This window comes from Zootermopsis nevadensis, unplaced genomic scaffold, assembly GCF_977971745.1.
Source record: "Zootermopsis nevadensis isolate Lab colony 2312 unplaced genomic scaffold, Znev_1.0 Znev_ptg000024l, whole genome shotgun sequence".
Lineage (NCBI taxonomy): Eukaryota > Metazoa > Arthropoda > Insecta > Blattodea > Termopsidae > Zootermopsis > Zootermopsis nevadensis.
This window is the reverse complement of record NW_028259156.1, coordinates 7584826-7605907: the sequence shown is the minus strand read 5'-3', so window position 1 is coordinate 7605907 and position 21082 is coordinate 7584826. Positions and strand designations below refer to the sequence as shown.

Sequence of the window (21082 nt, the reverse complement as noted above, 5' to 3'; positions counted from 1 at the left end):
TTTTGCAGGATAAATGTAGGTATATGAAAAGGGTAAGGGGTATTGTTTCCAGTGGTCAGTGTGCCACCAGTCCACTAAAATTGAAGGAATATGAGATGTTTTCTCATCTCCATTCCATACAAGCCTTACTGTATGCTTGGAAGTGGCCTTATCAGTTATGCAGCTTATCTGCTACACTATCTGACCACGTTTGCATGCACTAGAGGAGCAGATAGTTTCATCACTGGACCAGAGTTTCCAATCTTTGCATTCATGTGTACTTCACAGCAAAGAAAGAAGAGAATTTGCCCTTTAAACACAAAATGACTGTGACTCAATTGAGCTGTGTTCTGTGCAGGTACTTCTCCTTTCATGCAAGATTCTTGTAATGATGGCAAATAAGTCCCTTTGTTTAAAGAATATTATTTTTGGCATCCCAATACCCTTTGTTACTAAATGGTGAGTTTGTGGGAAGTAGATAAAAATGTTCTTAATTTTTTTTAAAAAACTATTGTCAAGAAGAACATTCATGGAGAAACTAAAAATATTAAAATTTGAGAAACATTGCCCACCTGTAAACAACCCCAAGAGCTAATTTAAGAAAAGCAAAGATATGTACACTAGGAACTTTTGTTTATATATTTAGATTTACACAAGTTCTGATGTTCGTACAAAGTTTCATGTGAAATAATAATATTATTATCGTCAACAAAGAGTGTAAGTTCCATCTTACGGCAGTGAAAATGTTGTTGGTCTTCTGAGCTGCAATGCTGTGTGGACTTGTAGAAACATACCAACGTCTCTGAGGAACATACTGCCTCAATCTTCAGGGCTGAAAGCAGTGTTTTACCTGGAAACACTGAAATCTATTTATAAGTACACGATGTTACAACCCTGAGGACTGACATTGACAACATCTAAGCGAAACTTTATTGAGCAATCTCATTAAAGAAATCTATTACATTAAAATATAAAACGAAAATACATGACCAGGAGTTTGTTTTACGAAATTTTCAGGTTCAATGCGTTAGTTCAATGTACGGTATGCAAACTTCGAACGCATTACACACACACACACACAATCCACAAAATTGGTGTATTGAAGAACGTATTATATATTTTGTCCCGCGCGGTCTGAGGCATCATGCTTCGGACCGCGGATACGGAATGCACGCTGGTTCGAGTCTCGGGGGAGAAAATTTTTTCTCATGAGCATTCGACCAGTGTATGGGACCGGTAGATGGGCGGGGCATGTAGCGCGCATGTATGGGACAAGAGGTGTGCACCCGGTATTGGTTGGGAAGCCTGAGAGGAAGAGACCGCTGGGGAGACCTAGACGTAGATGGGAGGATAATATCAGGCGGGATCTATGGGAGATAGGAGTTGAAGGAGACTGTATTTTGTTGGCCCAGGGCAGGGTCTGGTTGAGGGCTTTGGTTAATTCGGTGATGAACCTTCAGATTCGGTAAGCTATCTAGTTAGTTAGTATGGGACCGGTGCCAACCCAGCATCGTGAGGAAATTGGGGAGCTACAATAAATAGCGTAATCCGGTCAGGAAAGCTAGCAATGGCTGCGGGTTCGTCGTGCTGACCAAACGTCATTCTATATCTGGTTGGATGATCGTTAACCTCTGCTTAGGCATGTGAACGTGAGGCCAGCAGTCAAGCTAGTCGGCTTTGGCTCTCTGGAGCTGTTACGCCACGGATTTAATTTTTTAATTTTAATTATATTCATGCATCAGAGACATGGACAGTCTTGTTTTACGTAAAAATAACTTTGTTAAAGACAGAAACTCTAATCAGCTATTGCGACATGTTGTAATGTCACAGATTTTAAAATCAATCTTCTTATGCAACTTATTTCTGTTGAGTTGTTATTCTCTGACACAATTCTTCTACATTACTTATCGCAATCTGATGTGTTTCTGTTCTGTGACGTGGTATGTGGAAAAAGCTGTGATTTGTAATTAACAAGGGAACCTTAAGAAAATATTAATATAAGTTTTCGAATTAAGCATTGTTAAGAAATATCATAGTAAATTAGCAAGTTATAAAATGTTTTTATTATAGATTAATGGGACGTAAATTTTACAGACTGCTTCGGCTGTTTATTACAGCTATAAACATTAGCATTTAATAAATTTTTAGTTAGTTTGTTTTTTAATTTAATATGTTTATACCTAAATAACTATAAGAAATACTAGCGAGTGAGTAATGAAGGAGGTTTTAGTTAGAAGATTCATGAAATCCCCAACGAGTTTCTCGACTTTTGGTAACGTATTTTTTTAATTTCTTCAGTAGCTTCTAATTTTAGAATGATTATAAATCTTTTCATGTTTGAGGAAACATGAACTCTAGGTACAATTCTCCAGGTAAGAAAGAGTAACGGTTTTGGCGTGTTTCCTCTGCTATAATTTTCAAGTCTTAAATTTGTAAATACTAACTTTGCTGTCTTATAAATAGTAATTATTGAAAAGGTTTAATATCTGGGCTAATCTTTGACATTTTGGATTGTTCCACAAATTTGTGCAAATGCCTTCAGTACAAAAGTTGTTCAGAATTAGTCCATTGGTTTTCAAGTCATAAAATGACAGCATGAGTCAACTTTGTGGTCCATTTATCTCGACAATTTCTCCTAATAACATTCTGGCATCAATGAATGTCTGCTTGGCAATTTGTGTTCAACATAATGCGCTGGAAACACTTTTGATCCTGTAAAATATCCATCATAGTTGGCTACTTTTTACAAGAATTTGAATGTGCATAAAAGTTTGAAAAATCCCTAATATCAAATTAGTGGAAATCCTTTCAGCTGTTCCGAATTCCTTGCAAAAAGACATTCAATGACAAAGCGTTTTTACAACTTTAGTAGTTGGTCACACTTAAGGCAATTTTACAATAATCTGAATATGTGAGTGGCCTCTTCCTAATGTAGCTTATGAAATATTTTATTTTTCAGGCCTATTTACATTTCAAACAAACTTTGTGTGATCAGCTTCAGATTTAATTCAAGTATTATTGTTAATTTGAGTCCATAATGACAATTTTAAAAAAAATTCAAAATGGCCACCTTCCACCTTGATACAAGTTTATGACTTGGAAGGACTATTGTGTCTTGGATTCTGCACCATTCTGTTTACTTATTACCATTTATTTTCTTGAAATCAGTGACCGCTATGCAGATATTTCATATAACAAACAACGTGTAAGTAAGCCTATTTTTACTGAGAGCTACAATTATACTGAAAACTTGATTCTAATACATAAGCCAATTTCCAAAATATTTTGGGGCTCTTACTTCTATAATGTGACCTTAAATTAAAATAAGTTGAGACTGCATTAGTAAAATAAAAGTACCATTTATGACTTACATAAGACTCTGAGAAAAAGGTTGATTCATAAGCTATTATATAAAATTTCATTTATTGTTTCGGCCAAATTTCTCCTAAGAACCTAAAATAAGTTGAGCATTATTAACCGTTGTGTCTTTATCTTGGTACAGATAAAGACCCACAAATTTATAATGTTAGCACTAAATGCACACAATCACATAAATGTTTGATATTTCACAAAACGTTTATAAACAATAATGATCTTTATAAAGGGACAGTCTACAAATACTTGAGACCACTGTTGAGCAGAAAGAAACAAGAATCATAACCGTGTACCGTTACAGGTTTTGGAAAGGTGTACATGACGCAGAAGAACTGCGGAATGGACAACAACACTGTATATGCAATGAAAATCATGGACGTCCCCATTGAAGGCGACCGAGACAAATACCAAAGAGAGTGCTACGTGCATCAACTCTGCTGCCAATTTCCATTCCTGGTAGCACTCTGTTACACCTTCCAGACAAAGTCGAAGATCTGTCTCGCACTTGGTGAGTACATAAAAACAATTCCTGATTCCAGGATGGTTGAGAAGCAAATTGAACAATTTAACAACAGAAGTGTCAGTGCGTTCTAGTGCCAAGTAATGCAGTAAAATTTACAATGGTGCAGAGGTACTTGCTGCCCCCATCACCCTAGTAACACAAAGAATAAGAACTAACTACAAACTTCCATGTTTTGAGAATATGCGTACTCTGCTGGAATCAAAACCTTAAAAATTCTGTTAATTAGTGTCAAAACTATTAAAGATAAGGACAAATTTGCTGTACTTAGGCCTATCTTCTGCATAACAGTGCTTTTAGTGCAACATCTTAAAATTGTTATTAAACCTCTATCTTCTGTGAAACCTAATTGATATTTTAATTTGTACACATCTGTATGTCCCTTATTCCACATCCTGTAGTTGGTATAATTTGTGAATCCATGGAAAGTTTACAGATATATGTACTGTCTATCTGAGCGAAGAACCAGCTTGACCTTCATACACAAGTGCACATCTGCAGTGATGCGCATCCCTCCTAACACGCACAAGAGCAATCAACAGCTGACACTCATTAGTTTTCCAGCGTTTCACCTCATTTTTCTAGTTTTGGCATTTCTTAGTTTCTCTTTTTAATTTAATGGTCACTGCCAGCACCTGCAACAGAGGGAATGTTCTTCGTGTCGTTTAATATTTTTAGGACCACATTCAGGATGCCTTCAAGTTTGAGTTAGTTATTTCTTTAGACAGACAGTATGTATGATATGGCAAATCCTCCTGCTGAGCAAGGTGGTCTGCTGTACTGAGTGTACATCAGGTTGAATGATTCCAGTCAACACGAGTTGCGTGCTGTTGTGTTAACACACAGTCCTATCACTCATGTTTTGTGTGAGGAATCATGTTTACTCAGAATTTATAACTGTTTATAGTAGCCTATAGTGTACATAGCAGTGAAATAAGTTTCATTAACAACTGAATCGTTTTAGAATGGGTAGCACAAGGAGTAACCTCCATGTGGACCTTAGGAAGAAGGGTCAGCGTATTATTTATTTGCTTCTCAAACATCGAGTGCAGTGTCCTGCATGGGCTGTGAGTTTTGTCTCTGTCTACAGATTGTGCTCCATCCCCCACTGACGAACAAATCTGCTGTTTCTTTGTAAACAATCTTTCAGTTTCCAGTCTTCTGCAGAGGATAACATTGCAGTAAATCCATTGTCAAATTCAACAGATAACGCAGTAGCACTCACTAGTACCCCTAGTATCATTAAATGTCCTTACAGTAACAATAATGCATTATTATTTTTCCAGACTATTATCCTGGTGGAGACTTGTACCATTTGCTGCGTTACTGGGGCAAGTTTACAGAGACTGCAGCAAGACTATACCTAGCGGAGATAGGCCTGGCTGTAGAATACCTGCATCAGGTATTCAGACATCACTTCACTTGTCTGCATTAAACTACCTAAGTGATTGTGGGGCTATAACTTTTTTATTCTATTCAATGTCATTTTTATTTTCTGTGGTAAACAACAATAACAGTATATATGACATCTTAGTTAAAGCGCTATAAGGCAGAAATGCAAAATAGTAGTACTACAACTTACTGCCACATTAACCTTTATCTTACTAGTGTACCTTGTCTGGGACATAAGTTGTGTACTCAGCCCTATGAGCGTTCCTTGTGCGGAACTCAAAACTTGCAACACTGTAAGTAGACTTGGCTACGTCTTTTGGCCTCTTTTTTTTTTTTTTTTTTGGGGGGGGGGGGGGGCTGCAAATATTGAATCACTTTCTGTAGGGTTCTGGCAAGTTCAAGCTGATCTGTCAACCTGGAAACTATAACCATAAATAGCAATAAACATTGTTATTGTCAAGTGGGTTTGGGCTTCATTTTCAGACCCCCTATTCAAAGTTTCTCACATTCTTCCTCATGATGGGTGAAAAGAATGTGTATCCACTGAAGTAGCAGAAACAAATTTTTCTGTGTGGTCATTAGTTCACAACCATGGCTTCTATCATGTCGAATGATCATCCAAAGAAGAAAGTAAAGTTACTAAGGCCTATTTAGGCAATTAAGATATTAACTGCATTTTTAAAAAACTCCATGTATTCTCTGTTCTATTCGAATAAATATGGCTTTTATTTCGTCAATTTATCATGTTTACTTTAGATAATATTAAAGTTTTCCGTGGAGCGTGCACAAAAGTTTAAAAACGTGCAAAAAACCCCAGTAGGGCTGCTACCATTTTGCCATTTAAATCCCCGTCGTGTAAAGGTTAAAAAGCAGCATATCACACTGTGCAAATAACTCGTTAATTTCTTCCTTTCAGATCGGTGTCATCCAAAAAATATACTGATTGATGCACGCGGCCACATTGCAGTCTCTGATTAATCTTCAACTGCCACACAAAGGTAAAGTTAAATCCACCTTATCTTTTGTTGGGTTTACTTACAGGGTCACATAGGCTACATGGACCACACTCTGTCTGGCAGTACACCTTGGTTAAGAGTGGATAGTTTACAAGAGGACAAAATCTTTATGTAGCGATTCTTAATGGAAAAAGTGTAAACAAATGTAACAAGGTCTTTCAATTAGAGTTGATGAACTCAGAACTAATACCTATAGCTCTATTAGAGTTTCATAAATTATTGCTGTTATGCAATTCATACACCATTAACATGCTGTTTACTAGACCAGATATGAAATATATTAGATAAATAAGCCTGGTTCTTACTTTGCGGAAACTACATCAGTTAACAAGTGGTTTGAAGAAAGGGCAATACTGGATGCTAAGGAGGATAGAGCAAGGGGCTAGTCCAACTAACTAAATAAGTAGATGGCTTACGGAACGCGAAGGTTCATCACCGAATTAACCAAAGCCCTCCACCGGACACTGTTCTGGGGAAACAAAATCCAGTCTCTTTCAACTCCTATCTCCCAAAGATCTTGCCTGAGATTATCCTCCCATCTACGTCTAGGTCTCCTTAGTGGACCTTCCCCTCAGGCTTCCCAATCAATAACCAATGAACACCATTTGCCCCATCAATGCGTGCCACATTCCCCACCCATCTCATTCTTCTTGAATTAATCACCCTGAAGATATTGGGAGGAAAACAAATTATTAAGCTCACCATTATGCAGTTTTCTCTCCTATACCCGAATATCCTCCTCAACACCCTATTCTCAAACATCTGCAATGTATGTTCCTCCCTCAGAGTTAGATACCATGTTTCGCACCCATACAAAACAGGAAAAATTATTGTATTGTATATTTTTAAACTTTAGGTTTTTATAAATCAGACCGGAAGACAAAACACTATGAACTGAAAAGGAGCACGTATTTCCAGTATTTGGTCTCCTTCTAACTTCCTAATGAGTATCATTTTGATTTGTTCCCAAGTATTTGAACTGCCACCCTAAGATAATTCTGTCTGCTGATGAGATACTAACATATACTTAGTTTTTTGTGAATTTACTTCTAGCCCGACCTTTCTACTAGCTCCTAGTAAAACTTCTGTGTTCCTCTTTATTGTATTTATATCATCACCCAATAAATTAACATCATCAGCATATGCAATTAGCTGAAGTGTCCTATTCAATTGCAAACCCTCCTGCCTGTCTTGGACTTTCCTGATGGCATATTCTAGTGCAAAGTTAAAGCGCAATGGAGACAAGGCATCTCCTTGTTTCAGACTATTCTTGGTGGAAAATGACTCAGATAAATATTTAACTATACAAATTTTACTGCAGGTTTCATTTAAGCACATTTTTATTAGATTTACTGGCATCTTTGGAATACCAAATTCAATTTTAATATTGTATAACACTTCTCTCTTAACAGAGTCATAGAAAATTTCGTTCAAACGGGGGTTAGTTTAGATTTTTTAGCATTAATGAAAAAATATGTGTTAGAACCTTGCATACCGTGCAGTGTATCCAAATATACAAAATATGCGGTTTCTAACAGTTTACCAAGTATTGTTATGATAGGGCGCTTATGGAGTTAACTTACAATGGGCTGGACATCTAGGGAGAGAGGAAATGCCGCAAAATATAGGTGGGAGAAACTCCTGCACGTTGCTAACTTGGAAAAGAGTGAATACAGCGTTAAGAGGGATCTTAGAGAAATTGGTTATGAGGGCAGCAGATGATGGAATTGACTGATTTTAACGCCAAGTAGTGGATGCTCAGAGCTTTGTTCCAGTTACCAAACAGTTAATTTCTAGTTGCTTCCTGTCTGATATCTCTTTTACGGTTATTTACAATGTTTTTTCCTTCATCAGGAGAAACGTGCAGAATCCGTGTGTGGGACAGCCCACTACATGGCCCCAGAAATGCTGCGAGGCAATGGATACAGCTTTGTGAGTATCTCATACCCTGATAGTGCGAGAATAATGAGCTCATTGTTTTATGTCACTGAACCAGCAGTAAGTTTAATGTAAATTATTAAGGCAATGCACTATAATATTCTGAGGATTTGGAGCCACAAATGGAATCTTCATGGAGCTCGCAATAACACATGCATAATAAAAGTAATCAGTATTCAGCACGAGACATAGAAGCATTCTACCAAATTTGGCGAACTCACAACAATTTGATAGCTATGAAGGAAATGTAAAATAATCTTATGCACTTCCACAACCAAACTCTATAAAAATGCTCCTGTTAGCTTAACCAAGTCTGTCCACGGGCGATATTTTGAGAATTGCTTAACATATAATGAGAATATAAACAATGCTTAACCAAATGATTTCCATGTTTGTCATTGCACATTCATCGGAAAATGTAAGAACAGTCAGCAGTCTCCATGTCGATAGGAATCAAACCGCTTCCTATATTAAACAGATAAATGAAGAAAGAGTACTAGTCATACACAAGAAAGTTCAATATAAAACTGGAGGCAAGAAATGAACAATGCAGATCCTTCCACAATTTTTTTCTTGATTCTGAAGACCCTAATGAAAATGTTTGACCGTGTGATGAAGTGAAAATGACTGCAATTTGAACTGTTGCAGGAAGTCGACTGGTGGAGCGTGGGAGTCGTCACATGTGAGATGTTGGCAGGCCACAGGCCCTTTGAATTTGATGCCAACAAAAGAGATTTACAAACGCTCTACACGTAAGTATCGATGACCCAAAGAACGTGTTCCCTGTGAACATCAGTCTCGTATCAACAGTTACATGCAGATACCTTTGCGGCCAACACATTACTGTCTATTTCAATGCCAGGAAAGCAGGTGCACATTTTAATCATATGCATAATTAGCCTTAGGCAAGGAAACAAAATACAAGCACAAACATTACGAAAGCAAATTTGTGCAGGACATCAATAAAATGTAAGGGGTCTGTAAACTAAAGTATTGCAAAAGCTAGGAACTAACATTTTGACAAGTACAATTTTCCTTGACTCTTGTAAGACCTGCATCAGAGTTCTCCATGCAAATTACACATAACTAAGCAGTTTCCTGGAACCATCACAGGCATTAGAAATACTAATTCTCATAGCATGTTTAATAAGAATGTTTTAAATGGCAAGTACAATGGGCCTGTCTTTCACAGTAAAATCCTACACGACACCGTAGACATTCCCACATGGTGGTCGCCAGATGTGGCAGACCTTGTCTGGAACCTCCTGCACAAGAAACCACATTGCAGACTTGGCGCACTGGACATCAAGTGGCATCCATTCTTTGATGTGAGTTCTTATCCCATGTCTGACATGGTATAATAAATAATACAGAATATACACGTTTCTGTTCTGAACTGTGCTTTGTCCATGCAAATCAAGCACAGAGGCACAGCAGAGCAGTTCATGCCTTCTGACACTATTCTGGACAATCTCGTTGTTTGGAAAGTTCAGCATAATTTACATTCCCAGACAAATAAAAATAACTTATGTGATGGGCCTAACACCGTCAGTACATAAGCAGTAAGACCGCAGTAAAAGGTTTAGAAAGGTGATGCATAATATATTGCCAGAGCAGAACTTCAAAGGTGTCTCTCAGTACACAACAATTTTCTTTGATCCTTGAAGGCAAGATTGGATGTCCTCAAAGTTCCTTGTAACTGCAGTCCAAAGTTTATATCCAAGCAGAAGATTGCAATTCAATTCGTTTTACTTCCTCCATGATTGATGAGCCTTTTACGTTGAACCATTCTCCCTTCTACGTCCTCATACTTTAACTCTGCAATAAACAGTCTGGTCCATGTCACTAACGTTTGTGCTTCACCCTACAGGGACTGAAATGGGGTGACGTGATGGCAAAGAAATACCAGATGCCGCGCCCCCCACCACGACGACCAGTCGGCTCTATTGCGTCCAGTCAGATAAGAGACAGTATCTTCAACCGGAGTGAAGACAATTACGAGGTAAGTAAGAGTACTGTGTGATGTGCTGCATAGCAACGGTGTTTATACTTGGTGATTCTGTTACATTTGGAAAATGTCCTGGAAGCTGAAGGCCATGTTTCCATGAAGGTGTTTTAGTAATTAAAAGTTCTACAGCTGTCCCGAGTCCTATGCTAATACACGAGTGGTGCATGACATGAGATGGCTTATGGGCATAAAAATTAATTAGTGTTAAAAGAATGAAATGCAATAAAGAGAGTCTACAATTAAGATACAGCTTTATAAACAGGTTTCAACATAACCTAACGTTTGTACCTTATGAACGCTATAATAAACAAGTTCCACTACAACTGAATTTACTTATACATTGAACCATTCTATGGTTCGAGGCTCGTTAGGTGACCTCTGTGAGCCAGCATTCAAACTGTGTTTGAATGGCCACAGGAGGTAGCTTGACCATTTGTGTTATGTTCCAGCCAGGATTTCTGTGAGTCCTTTGTGTCTGGCCAACCAATTAGCTGTCACTTTTCCCCTCTCCTGTCTCATGCTCGGGAAGACGTGTGATTAGGACCGACTTGACCTTCGGTCGGTCTCTTCCTGGTCGACCGTCATAGTGATCAGACGTGAGTAGTGTTTCGTCTGGCTTCAAAATTTTTTGGTCCTCAAATTCGGTTCAAAATTAAGTCTGATATGCTCACTATGGTGGCCGACGGGATTTGCAACTTGTGTACATAGTTTATTTTCTGGTGTGAGTCGTATTTTTGTGAGTAATTGCAACTTGTGTAAGTATGGGAATGCTTGGGGTCGGGCGAGGCCCAATGTGAAATATGTATGTGAATCGTCATATGTCGACTAGTATCATATTGTGTTATATTGCAACTCGTGTTCTTACTTATATTATTCTCTTGTTTTGTGTGTATTCAAAAGGGTACTTTTGATTCGTTTTGGTGTCATTCACGAGAAGGTGGGGTCTTGCGATAGGTGGAATGGGACACCTGTCACGAGGCTCGCACTGTGTGATAAGTCCGGGGAATTACCAAGTTCGATCACGAGCTACTGCGTAGCAAGTCGCGTGATCAAAAGGCGATGCCTGGTGAGAGGCTAGCGTCCTCTTGACCACTCTTTGTCTGGATGGGAATCCCAGACTGGAGTGCAGTCGGTCGTAGTAACGTCAAGTGACGTGAGTGTTACTTAAGTTGAATCCGTGTGAGGTTCGAAATACTTAGATCATAATGGAACTTGATCTTTTCAGCGTTTGATACTGACCAAAAAGGAACTTGGTCTTTAACAAAAACTACGGAAGTTTTTGTGAAAGCACTGCAACCCAATATATATTATATACATTTTATGTATTGAATTTTTTTTCTTGTGGTTGAGTGTAGAGGTATGAGGTATCTGTTTGATGTTTAGGTTACGGCTGGACATGGCAGCTGAAGGGAAGTCGGGTAGCAACCAGCACCCGCAAACCTACAAATATTGGGGGAGGGCATTCACGTAATTCTGTATTAAATGAGGGAATGGTTTCCCAATTGGTGTTGAAGGTGTGGCTGCCATCAAGTATGGACACACTTGGGCGTATGTCTGTGTAACTTTAATATTGTCTTCTGAAAGATTAATTTGTATTCTTGTTTTGTATTACAGTTTTTGTCATTCTTGCTTTTATCAATTTTTAATATTAAATTCAAATTGATTGAGATTTAATTGATTGTGTATGTTCTACTGCCTACAAGTTCAATGTTCCTTGGTTTCCCCAATTCTATCTCGGGGCGTAGAATACACGAGCAACCGAGTCAGCAAGTATCGGTTCAACATGTCCCTGTAATTCATTTTGCAGGTATGCACATATGTTGCGCCCGTACTTATACCAAATTAGACAAATGACAGAGTCATCCAATAGCGGCACCCAAGATCAGTAAGTGATGATATATTTCTCTTAAATATATGTCTTGCAAGTTACAATATTAATGATGGAAATGAGATATGTATGTACACAATCCATTCATTTGCTCTGTAAACTCTGGTGGTTGCTATGAGGACATGCATAATCATTTACGGTTTAAACCCTTGAAATCGAAACTCGTCTAAATAATATTTACGGACTAAAACCGTAAACAGAATTCACAATTCCATATATCAGTTGGTAAATGTCGTTTAAGGAAATAATCCTTATTTACACCGAGAATCATGCAAATCCCATAAATAAAAAAGTTATTGATTATTAAAGCAATAATTATAGAATTTTTTTCATAGAATGGAACAATAAAAAACATGGCAACCACATTAAGCATTTGAACTTTTTTTGAGTCTCAAAGCGATAACTAGTGGACTGCTGGAGCTAAGAATATTTAATTTGGTTTCACGCGAAATTATAAGAATAGCAGAAAATTACGTATGATCATCGATTATAAACATGGCACCGGTGCGATCGTGTAAAATTATGTGTGAGAAATATCTCGTATTCAGAACGCGCACTTAAATATTTCTTCTTCTTATTTCGTGTTGGCGCCAATAGTGGCGGTGATGATAAACTATGAGCCCTAATAACTAATAAAATATCGACTCTTGTACAATTCTACTCACAAACTCGCCGCATTAACTTGTATTCTAATTTTCTTTTTATTGCTGGATTACATAAATCTATATTTACCTTATTATAAACTGAACACGTGATACATAGGCCACAAAGGCATACTATGAGCCTGAAGTTCTCTTTGTAATTTTTATATTCTTGCATTTGACGTATTTCCAGCCCTCCCTCCGACTTGTAAATTCCGTGCAGATGAAAATCACACGGCATAAAAGTTAGGACACCAGGTAAGGTTATGACAGTTAGATGAAAAAGAGGGTCAAACAGAAGTCACCCCAAAAACTGCTAAATCAGGTTGAAGCCTGTAATTTACATAGAAGTCCACGTAACTAGAATAAGTTCAGTGTATTTCACCATGAGCTTCGTCACAAATTCCTTCAAGACCTGCATCCTTAGAGATCGCCTACCACGAGATATTCGCTATACGTGTTTCCATACTTGTTACCCATAATTCCAGTTCCTGTTCTGATCCAAATGTTTATTTCATTTCCAGATTCAAGAAATGGACGACATTGAAGTTGCGTTCTTCATTGGAGAAATAATGACAATACCATTTTAGAATAGTTAAGCACTTAAATAGTTAAATTGTTTTCACTTAAATGTTTAAATTATTTTTAGAAAATAAGTTAAATACTTTATTTGTTAAATTGTTTTTAGCTCACGCATTATATATTAAGAATAAAAAAAACAAAAATGTTCATATATTTTGCTCCAGGTGTCTCCATACTTGTTACTAATAATTCCACTTCCTGTTCTTATCCAAATGTTTATTTCCTTTCCAGATACCAGAAATGGGCGACGTGGAGTTTGCTTCCTTCATTGAAGAAATAATGAATCTGCCCCTTTAGTTATGTAGTTTGTATTTAAAAGGTTAAATAGGTTTAGTTAAATAGATGAATTCCTTTAATTAAGTAGTTACTTTGTTTTAATTAAACAGTTAAAGTTTTATTTAAACAGTTAAAGTTCACATATTGTATATTTAAGAATAAAAATAACAAAACGTAATTGTAGTTCCTGTTCTGATACAAATGTTAATTTCCTTTGCAGAATCCAGAAATATATATATTTCACTACCCTCACTGTTCCAGGTGACCCATACTCGTTAATGCAGAATTCTAAATTCCCAACTCACTTCGTCCCTCGTCAGCTGAGTCCGGTCCTCATCCTTAAAGGTTAGACCTCAGACACGCGTTAGCATTATCTTACATTAATACCAATGTGTCAAAATTTATTTCCCCTGCCCTTCTTAAAAAAGCTTCCTCTATTTGCTGTATGAATGTGAACAGAACGTTTCCTGCTCCTTCTACATACGAAGTTACATTACCCTCTTTTAATATTCCTTGGTGTCTCCCTCTCTTCAGGTTTCAAGACCTCAACTTCACACGAATTTCCCGCTGCTCGTTCACGTATCAGAAGCCGCGTTTTATTAGGGATAAGAGAGGAGAAGGCGAAGGACGTCGACATGAATGATACACGGTCTCCATCTTCGGGGCATCATATTCCTGCGCAGTTACAATTCGGAAGTTTTGTGGTGACGCAAATGGCCCCTTTGTCACGGGGACTGGGTAAAGTCTGGCTTCTTTAATGGACCTTCCAGTAATTACGCTTTCCCGAAATTATAAGAATTAGATAAAGCGCGTACAAAATGAAGTCACAAATAGTTCTTGTGCCTACACATGGCTAAGCTTGATCCATCGGACCGTTTTAATGGCGTCTGGTAACTGTGATTCTGCCGAATGTTCTCGGTGGTTTAATATGAACAAGTTAAATGAAATTCCTACTTTACACACGCCTGTCCATCTGTGTGTCAGCATCTTTAACCTCTAGGACCCCCAGACGGATTTTGATGAAATGATGTATGAATGACACCCAGAATTTACATGTTAGTCGCTTAATCGATAATAAGAACGTGGCGAAACTAGCGCTAATAAATATTTTGACTAGGTGGCAGATGAAAAATTAGGATATTTCACAGAGATAAGAAGAATATAAGTGCCACAAATTTAAGTGATATTCTTCAAAATAATTTTCTCTAAATTAATTAGGCGCAATTTAAAACATACAGAAGAAAAATTTCCCTTAGGAGAATTTAGCGAAAGCATGTGCATTGTACGGGTAAATTTCGCGAGTGAAAATCCCTCACTGCAACTACCAACAGTCGCAGAATGATTGCACGTAACACATAGTCAGCCATTTTAACAAAATGGAGTGGCCACGAATTCTCAGTCGGTATTGCAGCAGGTAATTAGGTCGACAGTTTCTCCGTTCTTGTCAAAACAATTTCCCGCCTATTACCGAACCGAAGACTCGCTATCTTGTTTGCTATTCTGCGCCAGATGATTCCACGGAAGACTCTATATTTATTTAAGCTCCATTTTAATATTATACCGTAATCTGCGTCTGGCCGTACCAGGTGACTGGTTCTCATTGCGAGTATAACACGGCCAGCCAATCGCCTGAAGACGTGGGTCGAGTATCCTGACACTTCTAGTGCAGACAGACAAGGAAAAGTCACGTAGCCTGACTGCCCTCGAAGCTGCAAACTGCTAAATTATTGCCCCTGTTGTGCCAGTCCAGGTCTGTGGTTCAATTCCCGAACGGACTGAGCCTTGAGATGAAAGGTAAACCAGGCTTCGGCATGTTGATCTGGCTTATAAGAAAAACGAAGAAGGTGTAATTACATGATTTCTGGAACGCCTTACTTCACCTAAATTAGACTGAATGCTTAATTTTGGCTTTGTGGAACACATTGAGTTGAAGGAATGTGGCCCAGATGGCCACTTGCGGGTCACCCTCCTCGGCCTTCCTTCTGTCCCAAGGGAGCCTGAAGTAGAAACAAAAAAAAAAGGGGGCAAACATAAACCAACAAAGAAAATACTTAAGCCACCCCACACATGGTGTGCATCCCTTCCAGATGCGGGGTGATGACTGCATTACGACCATCGCATCCTTGCGATGGACCAATTGACTTTGAGCTCAGCTTAAGGCGCGTTCCCGCCGTTGTGAGGAACGAATCAGGTCGCAGCTTTTAAGCCAAATTCAATGACAAATTACGTAATGCAGGGGTATTTAAGCGCGATCGTGGTTGCGGGGCGCTCTCAAAAGTTTTGGTCCTTCGGTCGAGCGGGGGTGTTTTTCTTAACAAACGTACGAAAGAACAAAGGAACAGCCGAGCCATCCAGCTGCCTCCGTGAATAGTGCTTAGGATATATATATGTTCCTGCGCGTATTAAGGAAAAATAAAGTGTCGTCGAGCAGTGCAACACAGAAAGACTTTGTCGTCCATTTGTGCAGAAACCTGCTCCACCTTCTAATTCCCGTATATTCCCAGGGAGTCGGAAACTCGTGCTCACCGACAACCTCACACCATGATCAACAATCCCTTTCTGTATCTTTACACATCCCACGTCAAGAAGCTGTAACCATATGAGCAAACCAGGCTACGACTACGAGTATACTAAACAAGCAGTGTGACGTGTGGTGGAAGAAAGGGGACGGTTACACTGTAGGACGTCGACCCTTCCTTTGCCATCCCCCTGGAGTCCATCAACAGCCACTTGCACGAAGAAATTCGAAATGGGGTAACATCGGACACTTGAAGTTTCATCCTGAAAGAACCATACATTTTTCAGTTTCACTTATATAAGAATTACATTTTAATTTCGGTAACCATTTTTTGTGGGCTACCATAATGAATTAGGCCTTATTCATCAGCCAGTTCTTATACCTAACCTCTAAAGTGTTTCTTGCAATAATATGTCACATAAGTAAGTTCTAAGTAAGTTACAACACGGTAGCCTAGGGACTTCGGGAAGAAATTCATTCTTACTGCATCGTCTCCTTAATCTTCCGTATTCGTCGATGGCTCTGAACTAATATGAGAGCTTTTCATTCCTTTCGTTTTCGTCCAAGAAGAACCTGGTGACATTGTCACCAATCACAAATCCAAACGCTGCCAGCAAACACCTGCCATATCCGTAACCTCTCCACTACTCCTTCTAAATCATATTTCATACGTTAATGCCCTAAACTTTCAACCTTCTCTCCTCATTACTGTTCATTCTAGAACAACTGTTTTACAAACACGACAAAATAGGTAACATCAAATCAGGGCGAACCAAAGAAACACAAACTTCAGCACACTCCGCAACTCTTGACATGGACACGAATGATAGATCATGGATCGCTAGCACAGATATCCTGCATTTGTGCTATCTTGTTTGCTATTCTGCGCCAGATGATTCCACGGAAGACTTTATATTTATTTACGCTCCATTTTAATATTATACCGCAATCTGCGTCTGGCCGTATCAGGCGACTGATTCTCATTGCGAGTATGACACCGCCAGCCAATCGCCTGCTACGTGAGTCGAGCCAACTTAGTGCGGGCGAAATAAATTGTCACGCGTGGTAATTGGCAGCGTGGCTCAAGTTCCCTGCAGAAGCTCATCCGGCCTTTCGACTGCTGATCGACGCGACGCTCTGGTTTACAATTCTCCTCACCTTCCCGCAGAAACGGCCGGCAGGCACTAAAAACACGAATGCCTTATTTAAGGCAAGATTAAAACATGGCTTGAGTCCTCCATTAGCTACCACAGATCTCATTTCGAATGCCAAGGCCTACTTAAAATTCCTTCCGCTTCCTGTTCTATCCGTTCTCATTGCACAAGTACTCAGTTAAGAGACCTAAGATATTAAAATGTGTTGATAAATCTGACACCAAATGTAATAAAAATGTTTATTGTAAGACCGAATAAAGCGCTTAAATATTAATTCTTCCCTGTCCGCTTTCCTCTCACTCTTATTTCCACCAAATGCAAATTAATTGGAGAACATGGCGGCTAAATGGACTTATTGACGTAAATTATTATCATCAGTTACTAAGCGAGCTTTGAAAATACGGAAGTCGCGTAATTGCCTTCGACTTACCGGCTCAATTAAATCGACTTGGAAAAGGGGGGAGCGTCGTGTGACGGAGGGAATGGCGGACGAATCATTTTGTTTCTTTATTCGTGGAAAAGGAAATCCGGATTTTAGCACTTCTATCTCAGTAACTGTTTCTATTGTATCGCCTGTTGCAGGTGTATAAAGTACGTCCTTCGTAAGGGAATTAACTTCGGTAATGATTTATAAGCCATAAAACTATAAACTTAGCTGTTCATTGTAATGCAGATGATCAAGTACACATATACGAAAATTTAGGAGTGCAATTAACCCTCTGACGTCTTCCTCGTGGTTTGTTTCGTCTCGGGACGCCAATATAAGATCGGGTGGAAACAGGTAAGTTCAAAGAATCGTCACAAAATCATCAACAGATTCCCGCAGGTGAACAAGTGAGTTTCAGACGATTAAAATGTCACGGCTGTTAAAAAGGCGACCAGGTTCAATGCATTTACGTTACGGTATTCCAGAAAAATGTAAGCTTCGGTGAAAAAGTTGCCTTGCTTACCTAAGCATCAAAATCTCTTTCTTTTCATCACATCACAAACTATGATCTTTTTCAAGGGTCGCTGCTAAGGTTAACAAGTTCGTATTGTTACAACACGCCTTGGCTACAACGGCCGTCCTCAGGTAGCAGCATGACGTACGGTTGTAACGGGCTGAATAATCAAAGTGCAACATCTCTACTACATTTTCACGAAGATAACGATTATGGCCTATACTGGCAGCACTGTTCATTAAATAAGCAAATAACTTGATCACCTGGAGCGGAGTCTGTCGCCAAACTAAATATATGGTAAACAAACAATTAATATCTAAAGTTCTCGTCATTGAGCGAAAAGCTCGTTAATCCATCAAATATGGGTTGCAGCATGAAGGCCTCAGAATAAAACTGGCAGTTCGTGTCCTCATATAGGACACCAGTCCCTACTAATTCATTATTGGAACTCTTAGAGGTCCCATTTATTTTACATGTTCGGGTGACTACAGTGGACGAGGGCAGACTGTACAACAAGGTCGTGCCTTGTGAATGAAAGGAAGGGTAGCTTCAAATATGGTAGCTAAGCCATGTTTACATACTTAAAGGTCTGCCGTCGTCAGGGGTGAGTACTAGTGTCCGCTCTCGGTGGCCGCCATGCAAAAAGTCTCTGGTTCGATTTGTATAAATCGTTTAAATATTTTTTTTTAGTATGTGGGTAGGGGGCATACTCCTACACAAGGTCATAACTCGACCTACCGTGGCTAGTCCAAAGGTATTCTGTGAAGCAATATCCTCCACCCTTTTTAAATAGGTTACTTGTTTTGTATGAAGCGAACAGCTTCGCCATCTTGCCTTCTTATTCCCTTTATAATGTTATGAATGCCTTGCAAATGTTCTGCCCCTGCGACCCCGAACAAAACTTGAGGATCTCGCCTCCAAAATTTATCAAGCCCCTCTTTCGACGGTGCTCAATGCAACATCGCTTGGTGTGGGCAGTGGCCTTCCACAAGTGTTTAATTTTCTTTTTACTCTATCTATGGCTTCTCCAATTTGTTCTAGCTTCTCCCAATAGATCAAATTTCTCCCACCTACGCCTTGGCCCGCCCAGTGGTTGTTTTCCCGAAGGATTTCCCATCAAACCTTTGTATGCAATCTTGTCTCCTCCAAGCATTCCACATGCCCATCCCATCGGAGTCTCCTTGGTTTCACTGACCTCACTGTGCTAGCTGGCCTGTGCAATTCCCCTCGCTCATAGTCGTGTACTATTCTAACTTCCTCACGTATTTCATCCTTCCTATGTCCAAATATCCTTGACAGATTATTTTAAAATTATTGGCAACCATTGAGATCAAACCCATGATATCTTACTCGCCGAAAACGCTAACCTCTCGAATATCCTGTCAACTAGAAATGGCCGTTTTGTAACTGTACGTTACACGTTTATTTCGCGTCTGTTACCAGAGGGCGCCATGAGAAAATGAGGTCTATGTCGGTATTTCTGAAAATTGACGCAACGGAAGATTGGGATATGTGAGTCGCTTTCGCCGTGGTCTATAACGGCAGGTAACCGTCCCATGTACTGGTTACTCCCTGGCAAGCAATCGGCCGAGAAAATAAAAGCGTAGTCATTTTTTGCTTATAACGGTACACCACGAACACAACTTTCTCCAGTCCCAAGAACCCTTCGAGGCCAAGTGCCATCTGTTTCGCGTCAGTTACTCATACCACTGACGTGGATAAGAAAAGGGATAAAGCAGCTTGAAAGTCGTGATCGTAAATTGTACCGGGGGAGGTCAGTGCCCTCCCCATGTGAGTTTGTGACTTCAGCACCAACAACAGAGGGACAGAGCGGAGTGTCGAGCTCTGCTCCCTAAGGGTCGAGTTCCACCTCGGCCTTTCCTTCTGTGGCGTCCGCGGGGACCTCTCTCTCTAACCCTGGTCGCTCCGGGGCATCCCTACTCCGCAATGAATACCTAGGGATTACCTGGTCCCGCTCGTTTGTCTCTGGTCTGCGACTGCCCTGTACCTGGGTTCGATAATATCGGCTTAGTTCCCACTCGGGGTCCCGTCCTTCATCCCTGCCTGACCCATCCGAGTCCGTATCTTCACGATCACTATAGGTGACATGAGTCGGGGATGGAGGGCGGGGGCGGTCCTTCCGCCTTGAGCCTAGATTCCCATAACATCCTTTCATTTTATTCACGTTTACCACAATTTCTCTCCCCTCAGGAAGCCTCACGACATAGTTCAAATCAGATAATCTTCGAACCACTTCATAAGGACCCTTCCACCTTATTCGAAACTTCAGACAGGTTTGTCTACCCTTATTTATCTTTCTCAGATACACCATTTCCCCGGGTTGAAAGGTCACTAATTTCATTCCCTTAATATTGTTTCCTTTGCTTCCCCCGTCCGATCTGAATATTTTCCGTCACCACATCATAGGCTTCCTTCAACCTGTCAGCCAATGTGTCGATTTGCCCTTGAACCGGGTCCAGGTTCGAGTCTGATTTCCTGGTTACAAATTTTGAAGTTGTCAAATCGTCCTCCATAGTTAACCCCCCCGAGGAGGAGATTGCCAGATTACGTTACTGAGGCCACGATCGTCCCAGGCCGGGAGGTGGTACGGCTTGGGGAGGGTAAAGCGGTGAAAAGTCAAAAGAAACTACGTCGAATAATCGAAGTATATTATTTAATGAAAAATATTTAAATATAGGATAAAAAGAATCAAGACACCTTTCAGGGCTCAAACTCCGGCTGGGTATCCAACCCCAGATGCCCAACTCAACCCCCACAAACCCTGACTTGCCTTCCGACTTTCTCCTCGAGTCGTTCTCTCTCCGGCGGACACACACAGACTGTCCTTCTGCCC

At 39.7% G+C, this 21082-nt stretch overlaps 1 protein-coding gene across 6 annotated transcripts; it reads left to right on the top strand.

Annotated features, from left to right (window-relative positions):
• The first annotated feature begins 1556 nt into the window (after positions 1–1556).
• On the top strand, positions 1557–13793 carry LOC110827983 (RAC family serine/threonine-protein kinase homolog). 6 transcript variants are annotated; one of them, XM_087354839.1, is made up of 8 exons: positions 5218–5276; positions 6183–6264; positions 8137–8214; positions 8869–8972; positions 9413–9548; positions 10091–10222; positions 12036–12113; positions 13282–13793. In XM_087354839.1, exons 3-7 carry the CDS (start codon positions 8176–8178, stop codon positions 12072–12074), a joined length of 450 nt encoding a protein of 149 aa, XP_087210965.1. In that variant the 5' UTR covers positions 5218–5276; positions 6183–6264; positions 8137–8175; the 3' UTR covers positions 12075–12113; positions 13282–13793. The 6 variants fall into 6 exon arrangements, 5 of the variants coding, with proteins under 5 accessions (XP_087210965.1, XP_087210966.1, XP_087210964.1 ...); XM_087354840.1 differs by having other exon boundaries at positions 13571–13646; XM_087354838.1 differs by lacking the exon at positions 12036–12113 and having other exon boundaries at positions 13571–13793.
• Positions 13794–21082: the final 7289 nt, after the last annotated feature.